At 36.9% G+C, this 24,630-nt stretch overlaps 1 protein-coding gene across 6 annotated transcripts in view; it reads right to left on the bottom strand.

Moving 5' to 3' along the window:
• The window catches only part of LOC110383844 (mucin-2), a 124,440-nt gene that overhangs the window by 3,344 nt on the left and 96,466 nt on the right, over positions 1 to 24,630 (bottom strand). The window contains exons 2-15 of one of the 6 annotated variants that reach the window (XM_064043505.1): positions 17,037 to 17,244; positions 15,964 to 16,183; positions 15,589 to 15,872; positions 12,624 to 15,512; positions 12,171 to 12,322; positions 11,481 to 11,596; positions 11,324 to 11,370; positions 11,050 to 11,223; positions 8,622 to 10,604; positions 7,829 to 7,924; positions 7,384 to 7,577; positions 6,538 to 6,763; positions 5,958 to 6,250; positions 5,570 to 5,714 (exon numbers count right to left, since the gene is read on the bottom strand). In XM_064043505.1, coding sequence (XP_063899575.1) covers positions 5,570 to 5,714; positions 5,958 to 6,250; positions 6,538 to 6,763; positions 7,384 to 7,577; positions 7,829 to 7,924; positions 8,622 to 10,604; positions 11,050 to 11,223; positions 11,324 to 11,370; positions 11,481 to 11,596; positions 12,171 to 12,322; positions 12,624 to 15,512; positions 15,589 to 15,872; positions 15,964 to 16,183; positions 17,037 to 17,244 — 7,027 coding nt within the window. Of the gene's footprint in view, positions 1 to 5,569; positions 5,715 to 5,957; positions 6,251 to 6,537; positions 6,764 to 7,021; positions 7,248 to 7,383; positions 7,578 to 7,828; positions 7,925 to 8,621; positions 10,605 to 11,049; positions 11,224 to 11,323; positions 11,371 to 11,480; positions 11,636 to 12,170; positions 12,323 to 12,623; positions 15,513 to 15,588; positions 15,873 to 15,963; positions 16,184 to 17,036; positions 17,245 to 24,630 lie in introns of all 6 variants that reach the window. The other 5 variants (XM_049836449.2, XM_064043504.1, XM_064043506.1 and 2 more) reach the window with 5 other exon arrangements.

A 24,630-nucleotide genomic window follows, 5' to 3' on the forward strand; every position in this document is an offset into this window, starting at 1 on the left:
CGATGAAGTGGGATGAAATTATTATTTTTTATGGTTTTGAGGTCGATTTTAAACCTCATTACATTTCTAAACTGAGATTTTGCATAAATAAATTTTAAAAGGTACATCTTTTTAATTTGCCATGTGTGAAATGCGTGCCATTTTCTTTTTTTGAGTTTAGAAATTTCTTCGATGAGGTGGGATGAAAAGTTACGTGTTGTACTCGAGTGCAAAGATTTTTCACCTTGTGCTCTTTTGATTCTCTCGCTATCACTCAGGATTCTAATTATTGAAACACTCGCTACGCTCGTGTTTTAATTTTAGAATCCTTCGCTTGCTTGGTCGTCAAAATTGAGCCCGCGGTTATAAAGCAACTTTGCACTCTTGTATAACCAATAACTATTATTTAATTAGTTATAAGTAATCGAAATCCGTGACCCGTGTTATTTATCAATTTTTTTAAAATATATTAGGCCGTGCGCAATGACTTTTTGTGCACTTTTTGTGACTCTGCTATTTAAGTCATTGTAGCACTGCCATATGTTGTCCCGTCTACAATGAGCCTTGTAGTGGCCCATTTCGCCAAATACGGGTGGAACAAATTCTATTAATGCACTTAAATAATACTGAAACCCATTAAGTATGATTTCATCCGGAGTATCACTCAATTTAAAAATGTCCTCCGATGGCTCAATAATAATAATATCCCGCGGTACAATATGGAATGCTTTCATCCCTTTGCATCGGGAACGACGGCATGCTGTCATATCAACATTGTCGATTAATGAGCTTGCGGCTTCTTGCAAACAAGTAATGGGTGTGTTCGCTACTCGTAAAGCTGAGACTTTTCTACTAACCTTATTCGTCGGGCAAACTAAATTAGTACATGATTGTGTTTCAACTGCACTATGAAAATCGAAATCAACCAAAATTCGATCGAAAATGAATGAAACATTGCACTGGCAATCAATCTCGACAGCAGTTCCTTTTTGGTCCGATTTAAAATAAGTTTGTGCAATTTTTGTTCTGATCTTATAAGCATCAGCACTTTTTTTTAAACACATAGCTTTAATAAGCTGGCAAATTAAGTTATCATTGCTCTGTATATTGTGACGTATTATGGGATTGAGCTCATCTATGTATGCTACGGCTAATATTTGTGCAACCGAATCTAAGGCACAAGTGTTTTTAATAATTGTGAACTTATTACCAGTGCTTAGTCTGCTACCGTTTGACAGTAACATAACAGATTTTAAGGATGGAGTTGGTTTTTTTTTGTTCTTCGGTGCACCTTTTCCTCTCCAGTTCTCTATATTACTAGGAGTATCAGAAAACACCGAATCATTTGTGAATTCCGCAGGTGTCAATTTATTTAAATCTTTTGTACGTGAACGTTTCCTTACCGATTTTATAGTTGTTTTGTCATTGGGTATATATAAATTACTATTAGCAATTTTTAGCTCGCCCGTGAGATATTGTAAATGCTTTGAAATAAATTCGTCTACACGTAATCTATGAGACTTGGTGGAAATTTGAAACAAAAGCTTTTTTATATTTTTGAAGTAAGATTCAACGTTTGAGGACGTTGATTTAATAACATCAGAATTGTACAAATTTCTCATTACATTTGACCACAGTGGAAACTGCCCCATCAAACGCGAGAGTAGCACTAAGAATCCAGGAAAAAAATATAAATTGTCATGGTTGCCTATATCTTCGTTATGACTAATAATTAATTTTTCGGATTCGATTTTATTATAAAACCAGCGGGGACACCTATCGCCTTTATATATTGCATCGTTCTTCATTTCAGTCTGATCTGTTTTTATATTATGTTGAAATATAGAGTTACTGGAGTCGTCAGTTTTAGCATTTAATTTTTCATTGTCTTGAATAGTTATTTCGGAGTCCTTTGCGCGGAACTGGCTGAGTTCTTTTAAGCGGTTTTTAGCAATTTCGCATCTTGTAGGATTTCCCCTTTTATCCACACCATCATGTTCATTTAGAGAAACAGTTATTAAGTCTGACAAAATTTCTTTTGCCTTGACATAGCTATCGCAATCTTTTAATTCTAATAAACATTTTATATAAAAAAATTTTACCCTGGTGTCGGTATGTTTAAAACAAGATAAATTAAACAAAATTTTGACAAAGTGGCTTGTGTCAATGCGTATGAAACATGAATCACTCGTTACAGATTGCTCTAACCTCATGTACGAGTCTTCGACGTATTGAGCGGTAGATGTGAAGTTTGTAAAAGCTCTGACACAGGCACCAATCAATGCTGACGAGTCATCTAAATTAATTTCATTTGGAGCTGGGTTGTGTTTGCTCCACGCTTGTAGCCATTGACAAATTGTGTCCATCGTTTGCGACTCTGATATCATTTGTGAAACTGGTACAGAACTGCTATCTTTTTGTTTCATCATTAAAACGTACAAAAATAAATGTTTCGTTACAATCATATTGTCTTTTGGTCCAAACTTTTTAAAAATACTGCCTGTAGCGTCCACACTTAATTCCAGCCTATTATTTCTCACATACTTATGGCAAAAAGTTTCTTGGAGGGGGGTCCAATAATAAGTATAAAATGGATATAGTGAAATATGCCTAATGGTTTCTTTATAAGGGCTGACGGTAGTCATCATCCATAATGAAATGATGGGATTTTTATCGTAACTGGAACTTTGTTTATCTTCATATTTAATTTGCCTTAAGGCACCAACAGTTGGCAGATGGGATGGTTCAACATCGTCAGAGGTCATGGTTTGATTGGCCAGAATGTTACGATATTTGATGGCGGATTGATGTTTAAGATGTTCTGCTATTTTTACACGTTTAATGGGTGATATCTTGATTTTTTTAATGGGGTGATGTATGAAAGAAGTTCTAAAATTGAAAATTGTACAAACACATTTAGCAATCTTGTCAACAGGCCAAGTAATGTCCACTTTAATGGTAGCTTCACATTGTTTGCAGAAACCTTTGCAAGTTATTTTTACGTCACGCATGATGGAATAGTTTTTAAATATCCAGCAGCACGGCTTCTTGATGGTTTTCCAAATTCCCTCTCGTAGTAAAGGGGCCCACATATGCTTCGGCAAGCGATATTTCTTTTTTATAACTGACCTTGAGTTTTGTGTGACTTTTAAATGTTTTGTCAGGGGCTGCATTTCTTCCCACTGGTACAAATCTATCATGAATTCAAAATTAATAGATTGACCACTTAAATCTTTGGGAGATTTTGGTATTTTGGGAGCATCAGTTTTATCAACATCCACATCAAAAAAATATTTATAATTTTTCTTAACTGAAAGATAAAGGGCTTTTTCCGAAACAGGGCACTTGAGTGACTTTTGAATTTCATTATATATTGGCGCAGTTGAAGGAGGAAGTTCCTCTTCACTCGGAAAAAATCGACGATATTTTAAAAAGGCTTCTTTTTGTTGGTCCAGAGTATTAAAAAACTTACGTCCACCCGGCATTATTGCAATAACGACAACTCATACAATATTAAATAAAAATTCACAATATTGAATTACAGAATCAATGACAGAATCTTGAAGAAAAATAATTACATTTTCTTTCTTTAAAGACAGGAGTTTAAGGACATAGGGCAAATTTGTATAGTGATGGCCAAAGTCGGTCTATATGATGGTTTCGATATTTACGAAGGGAATCGTAAATATCAAAACCATCATATAAACTCTTTTGCAAAAAAAGCGGGCACCTATGCGAAATCTTAGTTTGAAGTACTTTACGTGTATTTCAAAGGATTTTTATGACTATAGTATGTTACTAGCATCAATAGGGTTAGCCAAGCATGCGTGAGAGTGTATTCTAAATTTGAATTTTGTACAATTGCTAAGAAATTGGTTAAACCTTGTATTGGACTAATTGCTGGCAGAAAGTTCGTCGGTGTTTTGAAAAGATTTTTGAAAAAGAGTGTATATTCGATCGATCATAAGGTTATGCAACGGTTTAAGGTTTCAATAAAAATTATAAAACGAACAAATTACGAATAATCCAAAATAAAAGCAAAATGAAGGAAATGTGAGTTCGTAAACTGTGTCTGCGACAATGCTTATGCATTCATCATCGCATATATCCAGTCAAACGAGATAATGTGAAACCTCACACACACCAGTCTACCATCAAATATCGCCACGTTCTAGCCCATAAAACCATCAACTCTGAAAATAAAGTTCCAGTTACAATAGAATCCTATAATTTGGTTTATATTTTAATTTATTGATCCTTCAATGTTTGGTATTTTTTCTAAAAATGATGAAATCTCAGTCTAATGAAAACATTTAATTTCATAGAAATCCGTGTAAAGCTATTCGTTACAAAAAGTAACATATCTCGTAATCCTTCCTCTTCCTCTGTATAATATTAGGGTAGTGTAAACTAAAGTGCAGATTGTATTTCTATATGTCACCGGAAAATAACAAGACTCGTAAGTTGATAAATTTTCTAGGTAGTTGATCATTTCTCGGAAAATAATAGACGAAATTTAAAATGTACTATTTAACAAAGGTATGTATTTTAGTAAGTTGATTAATTTACGGCATTTTGCCGTTAAATCATCCGACAAAGGCGATTTGCGATGCTTTTATACCGCTCGCGGCCTTCCCGCTGCCGCCATTACCGGTCTAAACGTAAACAAATTATCTAGTCCGTACTTATTTTTCATTATTTACAGTAGTAAAATTGATCAACTCGCCGATTGTCCAAGAACGCCCATTTTCCTACCAAAATACTTTCTAGAAAACATCCAGTAAGGCCAGTCGTGTAAAAATCATACCCCACTCTACGTAAAACGTGAACTGATTTGGTCACAGTAAAACAATATTGATTTTATTAAAAGATATTTTGATTTCTGTCAGTGACTTAAAATATATCATACCCTGACATGATTTAATAAATTTTTAATTATTTCGTGTTAACAATCGAAGGCTGAGGTAATTATAGTAAATACTTTTTTCATGCATTTCGGGAAATTTCATTTAACAGGTAACACTTATAAATACACCTAATCAAAAATGATGTTCAAAGATGGCGGCTTGCTTTAGTTCACTTTTCAGCCGCATTTTTATCACCTGTCGGATTATAATACATGCGCCTACGTCAAAAGTACTCAATTGTATTAACTGACAGCTTGCTAATTTAATTTGGCAGGGCGTAAAAACTCATTTTTTAAATATCTTTTTATCCAGGGAATCGTTGTGACCCAAAATTTGATTCTGGAGGGTAGCAATTAGGTAGCAACTCTGGGTGGAAAAAAAACTCAATACTTTTGCGCCGTTTCTTCACACTGGGAAAAGTGACAGCCATCCTGATATCAGAATGGCTGTCACCTTTGGATGCTGAATATCTTCAAAACCACGAGGGTAGCAATTGGTAGCAACTAATGGTAGCTGGTAGCAATTAGGTAGCAACTCTCTATATGTATTTCGAGAGGATCGGAGAATTGTGACGGCGGACCTGACGGTAACGATTTTCAGCCTACTTTGAATAAATGACTTTTTATCTTTTATCATGCTATCGAGTCGTAACTTAAAGAATAACTATTTAGCTGTCTACATACCTGTTAGTAGTATAATGTCTATCGAAGTTCTTCAGTATCATCTTGTACACGTTCTCGGCTTCGGGAGGATTGGCGCAAGCGTCACCCATGGAACAACGTCCACCGTTCAGATCTTGCCACATCACCATAGGAACCTCCCATACACCTGGAATATACATAGAAACCAGTAATTAGTAAATTCTTGCTGAATTCTACTTGATTACTTTTATGTGGTATTTAAAAATTATAATTAACTAGCTACCACTGGCGGTTCTATCCGCATCCCGTGGGTACTAGTCATATATTTACATAGAAAGTACCCTATAGCCTTACTGGATGAATGGTTATTGTTCACACAAACTTAAAAAAATAAACTCTTCAGCTTAATAATATGAGAATAAATATTTACCTGGATAAGATTTTGTAGGGCAAGGCGGTATCATACAATCGTGGAACAATTTGTAATCAAGAGTGTAGGGCCAGCTAGGCGGTCTGTTCTCGTAAACGGGTAGAGACGAATCGTAAGTGAAGTTCGCATCGTACAACATTTTAAACATCTTGTTGCCACCGACGGAAAGGAAAGGCGCTCTCATTCCTCTCACATCTTCAAGTTTAACTCCACCATAAGCAGCTAAGATTTCTCTCTGGCCACCCACTTCTCTGTACCATTTCTTTTGAGAGAACTGTTCTCCAAAACTATGGCTAAAATCATTATAAGGTTTCGTTAGTTCGATCATATCGTACATTTAATTTGGCAAATGTAATAAAAATATAAATTCAAGTAAAGAAAAAAACAAAAAAATGCAAAACTGATAAAAGAAAAAAACTCCATAAAAGTCAAATTAGCCTGAAATAAGTGTGACAGAAAATTCAAAGGCAGATATGGCAGTAAGTCTTGATATTGAGTCATTGAATATTGAGATTGATAATGTCAATAGTCATCGTCTGGGTTCAAAAACGGTCAAATGTGTTGTAGTCGATAAACTTACGAAATAGTGTGTGATGCCATCTCGTGTCCAGCGGAGTAAAGGTTCTGTACTTGACTGTAATCGGTCCACTCGTGGGACACGTAAAATGTTGCGGAGATGGGGCAGCCGTTAGGGTTGACGCGGCCCTTCTCAAACAGGTCAGCGTACAGACCCTTGTTCAAGTCGTTTACAGAGTCGTCGAAGGTCAGTAGAACAATCTGAGGCACCTGTTCCACCGGCAAGTCGCCTGTTGTCGTGGGATGTGGTAATGTGCGTGTGGGTGTGTGAGTCGTGCCAGGAAGAGAGGAGAAAGAAAGAGGTTTCAAGAAGGGCGGAAGAGTTGAGGAAAGAGAAAAAAAATAAAATGATTAGTTAATATAATATATGATAAGATAGCTTTTATAATATATACGATATAGACGGCCATTAAACCCTGTTAGTGGCAAACCTGAAGTCTACCAAAGATGCCGATAGATGCAGAGATAATTCTATGCTCGTGACTTACGATACTGTATGGGAGGCAAATTCGTGGCCATCAGCATAAAGATTCTGAACTTGACTATAGTCAGTCCACTCGTGGGAGACGTAAAAAGTGGCGGTTATTGGACAGCCATTCGGATTTTTTCGGCCCCTTTCGAAAAGTTCTTCATAGTACATTTTGTTTAAATCATTCACAGCATCGTCGAATGTTATCAAAACAATTTGTGGTACATCGCTGACGGGCAAATTTCCTAAGTCAGAAATATCATTTACAACAGTGCAATTAATTTTAATAATTATGAGGTATCTTAGTACCTTATAATGTTATTTATTGTGTAAATTATATACTTCTTGTATTGTGATATGAGTCCTTGAATTTGTACGTACCAGGTATTTCCTTGCCACCGCAGTAGCAGTCAGGTAGAAGACATACATCCTTCCTGCACTTGGCTGCAGTCTTGTCAGGAGTGGGCTGAGGGTACACTGGGTCAGGCCTGGTCGGTGGGTGCGCGTAGATGTCAACAAACTCAGTCGTTTTGGAGACAATAGCCGTCGATGGCTTCAATGTTGGTCGGCTGCGACTGCTCAAAACAAAAACTGTTTTATATGCTGTAAAAAGTAGTCATGGTGTGCGTGAAGTGATGAAATGAAGTGCATAATATAATTGTGCTTTTACAGTTTAGTATTTTGCAACCCAATTTAAATCAAATATGATTTAACTGAACATATTTTTAATACTACAATGTAATGATTGTAAATAATAACATTAAGTATGATACAAGAAAAGAAAGTGAAAATGAAGTGGGTGATTGAGTTTGTATTCAGTTCTAACGTTGGTGGTGTTCCCCTGTTGGGCGCTGGTTGCGGCGACTGCGCTTCGCTCGCTGTGGAGTAGTGCGCAGAGCCGCGGCCTCGCGTACTCGTTGGCCTGAAACGTTTACATTTCCAAATCAACAAAACATTCGCTCATGTCACCCTCAGTTAGTATGCGTGAATTTAAAGACGAAGCATTTTCAAAACTATAAAAAAAATATGATTCAACATTTTTTCATATGACATGATGAAATGTTTATTCAAAGAATGAATGACTTAAATATTTATGAACTAAAGGTGGCTCCATGACAGTCTGTTTTATGATACCACAAATATGTTAATAACAGTGTTACACAACATGCACTAGCGTACCAAACACGAACACATTTCGATACACTTATGATTCAGGTGCACTTAAGTACTACTAATGATGAGGTTGCAATGTGGTGCAATACAATTACGTGAAGCTACATTGAGGAACTTGCTACCCAAATAGCTTATTTTCTTAACTACAAACATTCCACAAACTACACAAAATTCCAATAGTGTGCAGGAAATGGAAAGGTCGCGTCAGGAGTTAACAATTCAGAAACTCAACTCAACCGACATGAAGTCCCCCAATGAGAACAGTATGTTAAGCGAAAGAGTTTAGATGTAGGTGCTATTAAACGATTGTCGAATAAGATGTTTGACTTCATGCTAGTTACTCGCGAGGCGGAAAATAAGGATGTTTTTAATAAACGAAGCCTCCACCTATAAGTAATGTGAGATAACGTCAGGCTGCTTAGACTACTGGCCGGCGAGTTTTGTACCTCTGGTATTTGATTTCGTTGCATTTTGGGTTCGCTTGCAGACTGTTGTCTGATGAGCATTTGGACGACGATTGGTAACTCCTGCGCCCACCTCCTGGGTTTGTCGCAGCTAACTTTATGGCGGGATTGACTCGTGAGGCTCGCGGTGGAAAGGATATACTTTTAGTCGTTGAAGTCGTCGGTTCAATCTTCATAGTCGTAGTCGATTTCGTAGTACTTGTCGTCGATGCGATTTCGCTCTCGAGTATGCTAGGTCGCCTTTCAGTCTCAGTTGAAGCTTTATCCTCCACAACGGATTGCGTGGTCTGAATAACTACTTCATCGTTAACGTCCATTTCCCGAATGTTACTTTCAGTAGACGGAGCTTCATTGATAATATTTTGGAATTTGAGCGAGCCTTCATTTTCCGGTTTGTTAGTTATGAAACTACTGAATTTAGATTGATAGGGATCCCTACTTGGTATGTTCCTAAGATCACTGGTTGAACTGAGAATCGCCATTGGAGATGTTGGTAGATTGGTGTAAGCGAAGGGAGTGCTACTCATTGTGGTCATAGTTGTAGTTGTCGATGAAAAATCTTTAACCTCGCTCTCCTCGGTTAAGCTAATAGATTCAGGACTCGGAGTCACAAACCTGCTTAAAGGTGGTTCTGTTATTATTTGTAGACGTTTCACATTGCTGCGCAAAGGTTTTTCATCCACATACTTCAACGTTTTCTTCTGGAATCCTATGTTTACGATTTCATCATCGTTTCTTTGTATAGGTGTTGTAGGTTTTGGTGTTGTAGTTGTTGTCGAGAAGTCTTCAACAATTTGTGGTTCAGGTGAACTTACAAAATTGTTCAAGAAAGCTTTGATGACCGTTTTAACTTTACCATTAAATATTTCTGTAGTTTGATCAGGGACACTTTCGTCCTCTAATCTGTAACTATAGTAGGAAGGTTTACGCGAATGTTTTTGTTTTTTGACATTGCGTATTCTGGTCGGCCTATGTGTAGTTGTAGTAGATACAGTAGTAGATGTAGTAGAGGTAGTGTGTTCACGTTCAAAGTTCCTATAAGTATTACGTAAATTATCTAACGTTTTGAAAGGCGAAACAGGAGGTTCGGTCCAAACGTATTGAGATCTATCATATTCTCTTGTCGGTAGTTGCTCATTTAATGTGTTGTTAAGAGCTTCGGTTGATAGCTCAATAACACGAGCATTTTGTAAACCAGTCTCAATCAAAGCCTCAGTATTAATAGCATTTTCTGTGGAGTCTACAATTTCTTGATTATTATAAGAAAATGGAGTAGGCCGTGTATTAACGGTCTTTATGTGGTATTTTGTAGATGTCGTCGATGGAATCGTCGTGGTCCTAATTCTAGACTTCACTGTTTTCGTTCTACTCGTTGGTCTTGTAAAGACAGGTATATCATAATCATCTTCGCTGTTATCGGGACCGAAATCATTTCTCCGCATCGAGTTCTCGGATGACGTTTCGTATTTACTATTTGATTCAACTACAGGTTCAACTGACGCGTCCTTGCTATCACTGCTACTATCGTAATAATACCTATCCGATTGCCTCTGCCTACTAACATTACCGCGATCACCGCGACTACTGGGTTTACGAGCCTTATCGAAATCTTCTAAAGGTCGCGTTAGAACAGTCAACGTATAGGGATTATTGGTATTATTAGGATTACGTCTGATTGAAAAACCTGATGTTAGTGACACTTTTTTATTATTTCTGTTGGACTTGGATCTCACCACTTCCACATTATTATTATTGTTAGTCACTTCAGAAGAACGTCTTGATGAGGTTGGAAGCGTTTCAGTCGAGGATATCGTCTCTTTTAATCTAAACACATTGTCAGTCTTTTCAAAAGGTTTGGCAAGAGAGGAAAAGTTTATTGTGGATGATGGCGTGGTAGGAACCGACGATACATCGTCTGAAGGTTTTGAAGAGGATTCAGGAATTGGACTTTCATCTGTGGATGATCTGTTGAATACAAAGCAAAAAAAAACTTTCTAATTGAAGCTCTATAATAATACTACTTATATAAATTATTTAACAGGCGGAAACTGTCTCGTTTGTACAGATATATTAGTTAAGTTAGTGAAAACGGAAACTAATTATAATATGTTTAGTGTTTCTGCTGAGACAGATAAAGATACCACAAAAGCTACACAACTATCAATAGATTAAATAGATAAAAGAAACAGATCTGATAAAGGACTAACTAAAAATGAAAATTTAGGCAACCTTAAGACCGAAACAAAGAGAAGACAGAAATTAGTAAAAAGTTAGATGTTTGAATCAGTTGAAAGGTTGCAAATGGAAGGTGAAATTTAGATGAATGTAAAAATGATAGATGGCAATGTATTTTGAGAGTGTGATTTAAGCCGGGATGATTTTAAATTTGAAATTGGTTCTTTTGTAGTACCTTGGGGTATATCGAGACGGGGTCATTGCTTCAGTGTAGGGTGCTGTAGTAGGGCGTTTTGTGGTCGTGCTGGTGCTAGTAGTGGGAGGAGTAGTGCTTTGAGTGGTGGCTTCGTACAAAGTCGTCCTCACGCTGCTTGGGTTATGATCGTACCCCAATTCATTACCTTCGCCCCTGGATCGTAGGCAATATTTCCATGTTATTTGGTTGCTTTTACATTAGGCATTACTTTAAATACATTATCCTAGTAAGTAATATTGTACAGTAAACTTACCTTGTCGAATGGCGAATTGGCGCTTGGTATTGGTTCTGGTTGTTTATCTGAAATTATTGAAGTCACGATTAGATTAAGAGCATTTTGTATCTAGTCTATTCTTTAAGCAGTTATGAATTTTAGCCATAAATTTCAATGAAAAAATAGTGTCATTTACCTGAGGCTGTATAAGTTCATCATCATAATCAGCAGGTGCTGGCCTCGGCGTATAGGTCTCCACAGGTCTCCTGGCAGGTGCGGGGGGCGGGGTGCCTCGGTAGGTCTGCTGAACAGCTGGGCGGAGCGAAGCCGTGTTATATTGCTGAACGTAGTCTGCCAATACCAGTTAGTGGGTTATGTGCCAAGTAATGTTATAGGGATGGTTCAGGGTCGAGTGCATACATGGGGTTTACTTGTAACATAAGGTTTGAACTGTTATGAGGATTGAACACTGTTAAATGTATATTAATTTGTTTTTCATGGAAGCCCATGGGTTGGTACCTCGATAGTATTTTAGACTTTGATGGGCAGAAATGGTGTTAAAGGTATCCATTTCACATTTATTAATTTATCGTCTTATTTACAAATGAAGATATAAATTAACGTAAGTTTTAATAATTATGAACCTGTAGAAAAAAAAACACCAACAGTTTTATGATAGGGATTTCTTATTAGAAGTCGTCACCTAGGATACCAAGTTACATGTTAAAATCATGGGTTTTGTATAATCCAACCATTTAGATCATAATCTTATCATGCTAAATATGTTTCCCTCTTCATACTTAGACAATATGTACATGTTTGTAAGTATTAGGAAGTATAAAATAAAATTCATGAAATCCTTTATTATTGTTAATTGTTATTTTACCTGTATCTTTGTACAATTCACCATCTTCATCATATACGGCGTAGAAGGGGTCGTATTGATCGGGACTATAGTTTTGAGATCCATTGTATAACATCTTCGGTCGAGGACTTGCTGAGTAGGAAACTGGAGCTACGCTTTCTGTCGGTTCCAAGCTAGAAATACCATTGGTTCTGTTGAAAATCTCAATTAACGTGAACAACTTACATTTAAAGATGTCATTGAAAAGTATGTACAGTAGCTTTTGCAATTTACAAAGCAATTTAGTCAGTCGATTGTACAGTCATCGTCGTTATAGTCAGTGTTAGTTTAGTCAGAATAGGTTTAGTGCAATACACAATACATACATCAATATACCGAAGAAATTCTACAGACAGTGTAAGTTAGTGGTGCCAAAAGTCGTCTCCAGTATATTTCATAGTTAGTACTTATAAAGTGGTGTTTCCATCTAATTACCTGTTTGTTTTATCGTCATGTTTAGTCTTTGTAAATCTAGTCTCTTGGTTGTGGCTATCACGAGGAGTTGTCAATTTCATTTGTGCAACAATATTCGGATGTCTTACTCTTCCTCTGGTCTGCTTATCATCATTTTGGGAAGTTTCTTGAAGTGTTGTCGGCTTAGCTAACCTATGCCTAACTGTATAGGGACGCAAAGTCGTTTGATTCAAATATTTGGGAGGTTTAATGGTATTCGGTCCATTTTCAGTAACTGGTCTTCTTATATGCATAATAGTTCTATTTCTAGGCATATGGTGCACGATTTGGTAATTAGATATTTCAGGACGAATCAATGAATTCGGGGTAGGGGTACCGTAGTCTACTAATACCGGAATAGGTATTTTTCCATTGATGTTTTTGTTAAAATCTTTCATAGGAGATTTGGTAACAACAGATACATCATTAAGATTTTTAGTGGCACTTTCTGGTTTGTAAACATTATACTTCATTGGTACTCGTGTAGGTTTTGGCTTAGCTCTGACTTTAGATGGTTCAGCGTTTTCTTCATAACTATCGTCATATTCTTTGTAATTCTGGGCCATTGGTGGTCTTTGTGGTTTCACTTCAGTACTGGGCATGTACTTTGGTTTAACTACCGGTTCATAGTAGTATTGTTCATCTTCATCATCGTAATAGTAATCAGCCATTTCTGGAGAAGGTTTTGGAATTGGTCTGCGTTTAAGCGGTGCTCGTGTTGTCGTAGTTGTGGTTGTAGTTATTGGGCTGTTGGTGTATGTGTTTGCTGCATTTTGATGGTTACTATAATTTTTAATTGGCATTTGAGTCGACTTTACAGCTTCTGCAAACAAGTTTCCGAGGTTTTGAATGTTCTTTGGTGTGCTAGGCTTAAATGAAACGGTACGGAATGTAACAGATTCGGTAGATGGATTGTTCCAGTATTGTTGTAGAGTTGATAGTTGCTGATGTGCCAATGCCGACAGAGGTTTAGGTGTAGAATTTTTTATTATTGCGTAGGCGCTATGAGGTTTGATGGATGACACTAAGTATGGTTTTGCAGTTGCAACTATGTGTGGTTGAAGGGATATGATCTTTTCTGGTTTGACTATATACTGATGTTTAGGTGTGGACAGAATGATAGGCGAGCCTGTCCCAGTGACTAATAAGTATGGCTTAGGAGTAACAGAAAAAGTATGATGAGTCTCTCCTTTATATTTATTATCTTGCGTTGGTTTAGGGGTGCTGCTGATTGGTCTGCTGAAGCTATAACTAATTGGTAATTGACGGTCATCATTGAAGTTTGGTGGTTTCAACTTTGGCCTGTTGGCATCAAGTGGAGTACCAGCAGTTTGACGAGGTACAAAAGCGTTATCATTAGAAGACTGTTGTTGTTGCTGCTGTTGCTGTTGCTGCTGCTGCTGTTGTTGGGTTTGCCTTATCGGTTCTGGTCTTTGAATAACCTGGTCATAAGTCTGCCCTTGTTTAATAGGTGCCGATGATGGTCTTGCACTATTTACGATTAATGCTACAGAACTTCCGGGTCCAGAAGGTACGGTAAAAGGTTTTGGTGTACTCATTCCTTTATAACTTACAGTTGAACTTGGTCCTCGAGCACCGAGTTGGGAAATCGTCGTTACTTCAATCGTAGGTTTCACTATTGCCACTGGTCTTGGATGTTGATTTCCAGGATTATACTGACCATTGCTTAACTTCGTCAAATATGCATCAAAATCAAAGTCTGGCTTAGCGAAAGGATTTACTATATCTTTATATTTGTGACTTGGGTGGGTAAATTCATAAGGCGGTGGTGGGAAATCATCCCTATGACGGTCGTCATCCTCGTCTTCCTCTTCTTCTGAAGATTCATCCTCTTCGTTAGAATTTTCTTCATCATCATAATCTTTATCGTCTGTTGGTTTTTGAGCATGAGGCGACAAGACCTTTACATTTCTTACTGGGTGTTGGTTATTTCTTATCGGTTGTTGGTTTTGTTGCTGATATTTATTCCTTTCTTGTTCAGAATTTCTGTAATTTTCCTGAGGCCGAGGTGATGTGGGTACTGGGACAGGTTTACCCGTGACGATCGTACTAGGAACATGAGATGAATCAGGAAACACGAATGGACTGTTTTGATGGTTTACGTTTGATGGTGTTGATGAATACATCTGATACTGTACATTACTCTGCTGGGGAACGTTATTATTAAAGAAACCACCAGCCATTGAAGGAAATGTGTCACTGTTTAGTGATGATATTGGGGGACTTTTGGTTATTATTTGGGTTGCAGAGTTTAGGGGATTGTGAGCAGGCTGACTTGAAGGATCTGGTAAACTAGGTTTAAAAATTCCTTGGGAGTTGCTAACTTGATAGGTTAGGAAGGGATTGGCTGTAGAATATAAATTATTATTATAAGGCTGTGGTCGTCGAGTGATCTCATAAAAATTGTTGTTATTTAAATTATTACTAAACTGTTGGTATCTTGCATTTTGAACATTTGCATTAAATTGTGACTGTGGGAACTCAATAAGTTTCAACGGCTTTAAAAAGGCCCAGTTTTTTCCAGGCGTCTTATAACCATTTTTTAAATAGTATCTAACTTGTCTCTTTCCTCTTTCAGTATCATCTAAAGGTGAACCATCGGCATCTTCAACATCAGTATCTATCTCAATATACTCCATTTCTTCACCACTGTCGCTTCTTTCTGACATTTCTTCTGGTTTTGTTGTGGTTGTAGTTGTTGTTTCATTAACACCTAAGTCTGTTCCTACCACTTCCCTTTTCCTTCTTAAGACTGGTTTTTCAGTCAAATCATTAGTAACTATTTCATTCGTCTCAACGTCTAATTGTCTGTCATTAGAAGAGTCAGTCACGGTGTCACTTTTGTCTTCACTGCAAATAATGATAATGTCTATTAGAGTCTTACTCGTGGTCATAAGTCATGTGTAATACTCTTGTTATGACTTACCTGTAAGATTGGGGTGCCGGGGTAACCGTAGCAGTTCGTCGTTCATCGACTTGAGAGCCGAATGAGAAGGAGCCTATTTTACCGTTGTTCTGAGGTATCGACGCAGGAATAATGTTAGAATTCAGATTTCTTCCGGAACTGATTTGTTGAGCTCCGTAGCCATCTCTGTCCTTTTGAACTTGTCCTATAGTAGGAGGCTGTCCTCGGTAAACGCGTTGTTGTCTGTCACTTTCAATTTCCTCGACAGGTGGTAGGTCGTCTACTTCCGCGTAAAGTTGTTGTTGCTATAATATAATAAAAGCAAAATGTTTAATAAAATATTCCATCAGGTAAAGGCCAGCATGATGTAAGTTTTCATCGATATTTCAACATTACCTTTTCGTATTCTTGTCGGCTGAATTTAGGCTGTCCTCTTGAGGTAACGACGGGGTTGGGTTGAGCACGCGGCGGTGGCGGCGGGGGTGTGCGGCGAGGCGGTGGCGGAGGCGGAGGGGGGGGATCGCGTTCGTTGATCCTCTCCAACTCCTCACCGCCGACCGCGCTGGTGCCGTCACAGCCTACGTTGCGCGGCCAATCACACGTTTGGAGCTCGTGGCTAGAAAAGATAAAATGATTTGATACATACTTATAAGGCAAATACTAGCAGTATCCTATATATATACGTCTTCTGGGTAAGGCTGATCTTCCTAGCTACACCTGCAATACAGGTCAGAAGATCAGCGGAGCTGATGATGGTATTGAAAGTAAAGTAACCATGAACTTAACAAAGTGTGAAAAGAAACTAAGTGGTACAAGTTATATAGCTTGCTTTTCTAATGAGCTGTAAATCATACACGATGCATACTCAAACGATTTCAATATCGTAAAGTTTTACTCGTTAGGTGGGTTCTAAAAATAAACTTTTTTGATGTGATTTTCCCACACTCAAACAAAACAAACCATAAACCACGACAGTCTATCTCTTTACATGAATGATGTTAATATTGTCACGCATATTTGTTATTAGAATTCTTTTGTCTTTAGGCACTGCTTATCTTGTACTTGTATCATGGGAAATCTGGTAACTTATAGCGCATATGAAAATTAGAAGTCTAAGCTTCTAAAAAGAATCTTTAAGGATGGAACATGTGCATTTGCTGTTCATTAATAAACTGACTTTCTCAAAACAATCAACGGTCAAACTAACCTGAATGATATTTTGCATCATATTGGTTATTTTTGTTTTCTGAAGAAAAGTTATCTTATCATTGCTTTCATCATCATTCATCACCTTGCTGATGATAGTCATCACCTCATCGAGTCCTCAAAGGATCGATTGGACCCGTGAGTCCAATGCCTATCTACCTACTTGCCTCTGCCATTACAATCTTGCTTACACTTAATTCACCGTATTCAAACAATTCTTCCTTCAGCTTCTATTCATAAACTAAGATCCACAACATCCATACCTGTACATAAGGCCACCAGTGCATGACTCGAGTAGTGCGCCGCCAAACACGCAGACATAGTACAATGTGCAGTCGGTGGGGTGGGGGTAGTAGCCGAACTCCTCAGGACAGTCGAAATCCACGTCCCGTTTGATGTCGGCCGCTACGGGCACGCTGCGGATCGGGCCGGATCTCGACCGGGAACGGTCTGACTGGGCGCCGAAACATTCTGGAAAGAGGAAATGAGAATGAGATTATTGGTACTTATTTATATGAAGAAACATTTGTTAAGTTTGTACGAAGGAGTAGGTCTCACAGAGCCAATTTTAAAAAAACCATATGACAAAAGCAACGCCGTTTTGGCTAAAGCTAGTCGAGAGTCAAGAAGTCAGAAAAGTATACATGAGTAATGGAGACTGAGGTTTTTGCGTTAATTCTGCAGATATAGGTAACTTAAGAGAACGTGTGGAAACCTCAATAGAATAAGTTAAATGCAAATCTGTCATAGTTGATTGAACAACCCATTCTATTACACTAAATTGCAAGCAAAACGACCACAATGGTTACCGATTAAATTAACGGCATATCGCAAGTATATCGAATGCATCACGCATACCCGCATTGTCTGCGAAAGTGATATGCAACAATTGTCGCAAGCGCCTGCAATAGCACGAACAACGAAACAGCGCCGATACACTTTAAGATGGTTATCTTAAAGTGTACATACTAAACGAAATAATCACCAGAAACCACCGACGCGAGCCGTAATGGATGTACTTAGCATTAAATAGGGACTCGATAAAAAATATCGATACTTTAGCAGTTACAATGCTTTAGTAAAAACGAGTTCCTTTTAAAGGCTATTGATATGGTCATGGGAGCTATGCTTGCTACTTCATCTAGCTTTATAAATCAGTAATTTCCCATTACAACATTTAAAAATATGTCGATACTTTTAATTTTCATCGAGTTCTTGATATCGATACTTCAATCCCCGCACTAAAACATGCAATTACCTCACTGTCCTTGCGAATTCATGCTCAGTTGCATCAAGCTCACCCCTATCTCGGCTGATCCGTTTATCAGATTCAGGTACGCAACTCCTTTGTACTAATCGATTTCGTCAAAGTGCAAACAACTGGACCTTCTGTTGCATATTCTATTGTTTTCCTCAGAGCATTTCACGTACTGGATCCGCTATGACTACAAGTCTCTACGAAAAGTCTGCTTATGTTAGCTTGTGATAGTTCACTGATGTATTTTCGTCGTTACCTACGCACACATATACGTACAAGTATGGGCGGGGATTTCGAACCTTTGACAGGAGGTTAAGACTCAATACTGTATTAACATTCCGTATATTATTCAGATGGCACATTTTATAAGGTGGACACAATATGGACCAAGTAGGGCACAGCTTATAGATGATGGAAAGACACGACAATGACGTATCCTGTTGTTAACATTCTCTAAGATTGTATATACCAACTCATAAGAGACAATAGGAATTGTGTTTTTCACATTCTGAGACCACTAGTGTGTAACATATTAGCAATAATACTTGATGCTGTGTAACATACGAAGTAAGAAGGTAACATAATAATGTTACATAGTCTTACGTCAGTGCAATTTGTTTGTAATTAGCTAAATTGCACAGAACATTGAACACTGTTTCATTAAGTAGTTTTATGGTTCGGAAAATGATGCTTAGTACAGATGATTTTACATATGTTCCGTAAATCTTTTTGATGGACCCACACGTAACTATAGATGAGTTTGATTATGTTTCGTTATTCAGATAACAAATATTACGTCTAGACTATTTTTTATGAATAAGTAGTACATAATAATATTTCACTTATAGTTGATAATAATTATGGCAAGACTAAACTTATACGTGACTACGCAAATTTAATTTCAATTCATATACGTCCTTAGAGAATCGAAATAATTGTCCTTTATGAGTGTTCAGTCAAAACCGATCACCTTTGATGGATGGGCAAAAAATATTCTGCTCGCTATACTTCTTATTACTTTTTTAACTTTAACAGCCTTTTTAACGTCCCACTCGTGGGCACAGGCCTCCTCTCACACGGAGAAGGACCTCTTCTTATTGCACTGTCACTCATAATGTCTGATCGATTTTCCCTCGATGAATCGACTCGATACAAAAGCGACCAAGACCAACACAACCAACAACATTCTTGCAAGTTATATTAAAATATTCACATGACGAAGTTATTATCATCATTGTGAAAAGGAGCCGAGAGTAAAGCCTTATCTTAATAGCAGACAATTTTGTCACGTTCCCATTGTATCACGAATTACGTGGGATGTGGGACAGCTAGCGAATCTGGCGCATGGATTATGATATTAAGTGGTTAAGTTCCTTTTCCAAATTCTAGTGTCTGCAAATTGTTCGGTATTCAAAATTGTTTGCTTAGCTTTAGTTGAGAAAATAGTGCTTGTGTGTTTAGGAAGGTAAATACAATTCTGCATGATCGTGTTTTGTTTCTTTGTCTGTATAAACTTAATTTGCACTCAATCATTAATGAAATATTTGGAAAAAAAATCAGTTTGGTTAATAACTAACCACACAAATATCCATCTCAACCAAGAAATAACAACATAGGCGCCCTTTAAACACATAATGATACATTAAAACCAATAGCAAATCTGCATACAATAACAGAGACACAGGTAGAAACAACCAAACAATAAATTAATTATCCTCTAAAGGTAATAAGCGTACCTTATCTAGATAAGGCACCATCATACCATACGTTTTGCAATACAACCTTGCATTTAAGACAATCTGCAACGAACAATAGTAATAGGTATAGCGAACAAATGCTTGAATTTCCCACAAGTAGCTAATCCAAAGTCTCCATTAATTGCCACACGAAATTGAACCTTAAAACTGTTGTAATAGGAGTCATGAAGTGATTTAACCATGTCAGTGTCGACATACGACCGTCAAGGTTCGACTCACGATTTGCGCACGCGCTGTCTAAAGTACCCTAAGGCTTAGAGTTTACACACGTATAATTTTGATGTTTATCAATTGTAATATTAGTGTTAAATCGATAACCATCCAATTTTATTTAGCTTATCTAACTCATGTGCCTCAAGCATATTTCAAATTACTTTTGCTATAATAATCTCGTATGCAAATCTTTCCGTACTAAAGACCATCGACCTTCAAAATGCTTGTAATACGACATTTTTTGCCAAATCATTACCTAACGACAAGTTGATACAATGTACTGAGATAGTTGTCACAAACATCAAACAAAAAATACCTAATCGTTTTTATTGAACAGTCTTGTAGATAGGTACAAACAATTGCATCTACAACGATACAAACTATATGGGAATTAAAGTACCCAGCAATTACATTAAAAAGTTGCATCGCACAAACGACGGATGCAAAACAAAACACGCCCACCCTAATGGTTAGCTTAACCATGGTTAAGCACAACCCGCTCTAGAATTAGCGGACAACGAAATCGACCCAGTTGTCGCAACCACCGGCTCTGTAGTACGTATTAGCTTATTAATCAATCAGATCCCTTGATCGTGCCTGCAAGTGTTGCAAAATGTAATAAATCCATAATTATTCTCCATGGACCATCCATGGAAGCCTGAGATCCATAATAATGTCTAGTTGTGTGGGAAATGCTCGGGCGATTTATCTGCATTGCAATATGACGTGTTGAAATATTCTCCAACCATTGTGTACACTCGATGCTCTAAATAAACTCAGATCCGACGTTTCAAGATCGTTGACTCCGACATTCTCAAGCGTTTTCTTCCTATCCTACCGCGATTGCGTTTCCATGTTTGTGAAATCAAAAAAGAAACTCGATGACTATTAGGCGATAACTACAGGATAGGTGTGGGTGGTAACGTCGAATATCGCCAAGTGTTGCGAACATATTTGCATTTAGCCATGTTCAATGCATTTACGCACACCCACAGTGATTACAAATTCTCGGAAACAGATTTAAATTACACTTGAAACAAAAAAAAACTGTCTCTTTAATTAGGATACAAGCAAAAACAAATAAATTATGTGACACCTACATACGCGTCTACTGTTTCACAGTTAACAAATATTCCAATGTCTGTAGCTTCTAGGAAATAAATTGCCAAAGTATTGTCAAACAATAGAAAGAATAATCTGCGCAGGTAATTCTCAAGTTTGAATGAAATATGTTTTCACAAACAATGCTTGAATTATGTTCGTGCTGCCAAAGCCGTAGATCAAGTGGAATGAATGTGGGATCACCCAGCGATCCTTGTTAACTGGTTGTATGAGATTTTCTCAGAGGGCAAGACCATCGGAGCTATGGAACCTGAGAAACATGAAGGCAGGATATACATATATGTGGCCACGTAGGAGGTAAATGGACCAGGATAGCCAGTGGGTGAACCAACTTCTAGGATGAGTAGGCGAGAATGGACAGACGTGATTGTATTGAATGATTTATGATATCTGTAATCTCGTAATGCTAATGTAGTTAATGCAAATAAGATCAGCACTCGAAAAGAAACAGTGTTGGACGTTCAGTACAATTTATGTTCCTTGGACATGTAAATGGGGAACTTGAGAGATGTTACTTGATCTAACAAAGAAGACAAGAGTAAAAGTCAGTTTATTTCTGTCGACATCAATAAAAGATCTTGTTTTATTTTTAGGATCGATTTAGGATCAACTAGATCCAAGTCAGAGGTCAGTGCCTCGTTATTTTTAGACGTTGCTGCAATTTTGATTATTATGCTCTAATATTATGCAAGAGCAAAATTTTATGTACCGAACACATGAACAATACATTAAAATCGTGATCGCGTGCCCTTTGTGGAGCGTTGACCTTTAAGCTTTAATTCCTATCTGCAACCTATATCACTTCGCCAAACTGCCCATTCGTGGTTCGCCTGCACAATATAGATAATGATACGTCAAAATCGGCCTTGGACCTCTCACTAACAATAAATTCATTATTATGAATAACAATTGTGTAGGCGAGATTTTTGAATGTCTCATATTCAATCCAATTTAATTCTGACACTCGATTATAATTTACTTCATAAATTCTCTAAGTTCACAAAATCTTACGACATGAGAATATAATAGCGAATCGTCCATTCGATTATGGATCGAGAGACTCAATTAAAATGTTAGAAAAGTGAATGAGATAACTCGATTTTGTTATTAAATAACATCGATTACCTAACAATAGTTCTGACACAACAATGATTCGGTATCAGTAGGTACGATAAAACAGCGAAATTGATGTTGACTTTGATAATTCGACAACAAACAACGATCAAGTCAAATATTTTATGCTTATTTGACCTAATAGAAAAAAACAGCACTAAGTTAAGACAAGTATCTACAAATATTATCGATTTTATCGGGAACTTTTTGCCTAATATACTTATATCATAATATGTATACTTGGCTACTTTTCATATAAAACAACAATATTAGTTTTACTTTCAACAGAACTAATTCTTGCCTGAATTCTATGCTTGCTAACAAGGAGCTGAAAAGCATGACTTAAAAAAACTCCGAAGATGTATGATTCTCAAATATTTTATAATATTGATACAATTATAATCATGCACGATTTGTACCCAAAGTCCTCATTACCAGTAATTTGAGCATGATCTGTTTATTGCATTAATATTAATAGTTCGAACGTTAGCATGTAGTAACAACGCCCCGGGGTTTGCTTGCGTTGTATGTCCGAACACGCCCAAAATTTGTTATTAATGCTATTTGAGTAATGGGGTTTGTACTCGATAAATATTCAGAAGGCGCCGCTACTAAAAGTAATGTATTGTCTGATAGCTAAATAAAAGGCAAAGGCTTTCTTTTGCACCTTTATCCTTTAACTTTTATCTTTGCAAAGAATTTATTGGGACACTGTTTTTACATTAGTGTATCAGGCAAAAAGAAGCCTAGGTTTGAATCTGCTTATTTACCTTTTACAAGAAGAATAAATACCCATTTACGATGCAAGAGTAGTACCTATACATTTTCCCAGATTCCTCAGGGCTGCAGATTAAAATACTTTAGAAATAATATGGATATTATAAGAGATGAACGATGGACAAATATAAATCAAATAAATTAGCATCTTAATTGCACCTATATCGATGCCAAATTCAGAAGAAAATAAAATGGTATTAACCAATTCATTTCTACTTATAAAACAATTGTCTGTCTTACCAACGTAATCGTCGAACATTTCAGTCTAGTTTCTAACTAGACATTGACGTGATTTCTCATACAGAGAATGAAATATAAATTATACATGGCACTTAGAACTGCGTGAATTTGGCCGATCATTGCACTTCGTTGCGACATTACTTTCCGCGTCCGTATTTTTGAACACTGTGCAAGGCATAAACTTTTGGACACAGATTATTTAAAAAGAAGTAGAAAATTCATGAAAATTATGTGTTAAGTGAAGTAAATAACAATAAACATTTGTATAAAATATATAAATAAATATACCTTGTTACGTTTGCCTTACTTTTCTATCTCAAGAAATCAACCTGCACAGTGTACATCTATAAACATTTTCTAGAAAAAAAAAATGGAGCATAATGTCATCGTGAGTTCCGATGTTATCGCTGCCCACTCATCGCTTGAACCTCGTACTTACTTTAGTTGTCACGGTGTACGGCCTCGCTATCGTAATAATAGCCGCCTTTTCACTTTTTTTATGCACAACTACTCTAAAATATGCCTCTACGTTGCAACATTCGATACTCTAAACTGTCTCAAGGTTCTGTTTCTGAAGGAAAGGTTATATTCTAAGCACACGTAATTCCTTTGTTTTCGTAATAACAAGAATGAAGTGTTCTAGACTGCTAATAGGTATCTGTTTATAAGCTGTCTTGGGAAGGACGGTCATATTGAAATGAGTTGCTAATAAAGTCTCCCACGCAACGTTTTAATGAAGCAAATGTTAAGTAATAATTGTTGCACTTTTAAATGGTAATATTGGGAGTATCCTTCAGTAAGAATACTCAAGTTTTATATTAACATAAACCATGCCGGATGTATCTTGTAATGTAACTGTAGATGGCGACATTAATTTATCATTGATTTGTCACTGTGAAAGAAAAATGTCCGACCTCCCAGAAACTTGTTATTTACCTTCATGTAGAACACTTTTAATCTGACAAGCAACCTTGGCATTTTGTTGAGTTAGATGGCATTTTTCATAAAAATAAAAACAAAAATAATTGAAGAATAATTGCAGATATCGATATTTGACGTAAAAAATCAAGGCCAGAAAAATATCCTTAATATTTCTGGTCTGTGATTTTACGACTTATCTAATTACATACAAAAAGTTTATTTATTACTACTTATCGGCTAGCGACTACTTGTAATAACTTCCTGCTCTATTTAAATCATTACCTTGAACAATTACGTCTACAATGTCCTGAGCGGAATTCGCATGCCACTATAATAAATCAACTGTTCCAACACTCCTGTTTTTATTCTTGAATTACCAATTCAGACATCATTTAATGTTAACGGTGCAAAAAATAAAATAATTACATATCAATTTATCCTCTTGTTTTTTTTTTG

Source organism: Helicoverpa armigera, chromosome 3 (genome assembly GCF_030705265.1).
Source record: "Helicoverpa armigera isolate CAAS_96S chromosome 3, ASM3070526v1, whole genome shotgun sequence".
NCBI lineage: Eukaryota > Metazoa > Arthropoda > Insecta > Lepidoptera > Noctuidae > Helicoverpa > Helicoverpa armigera.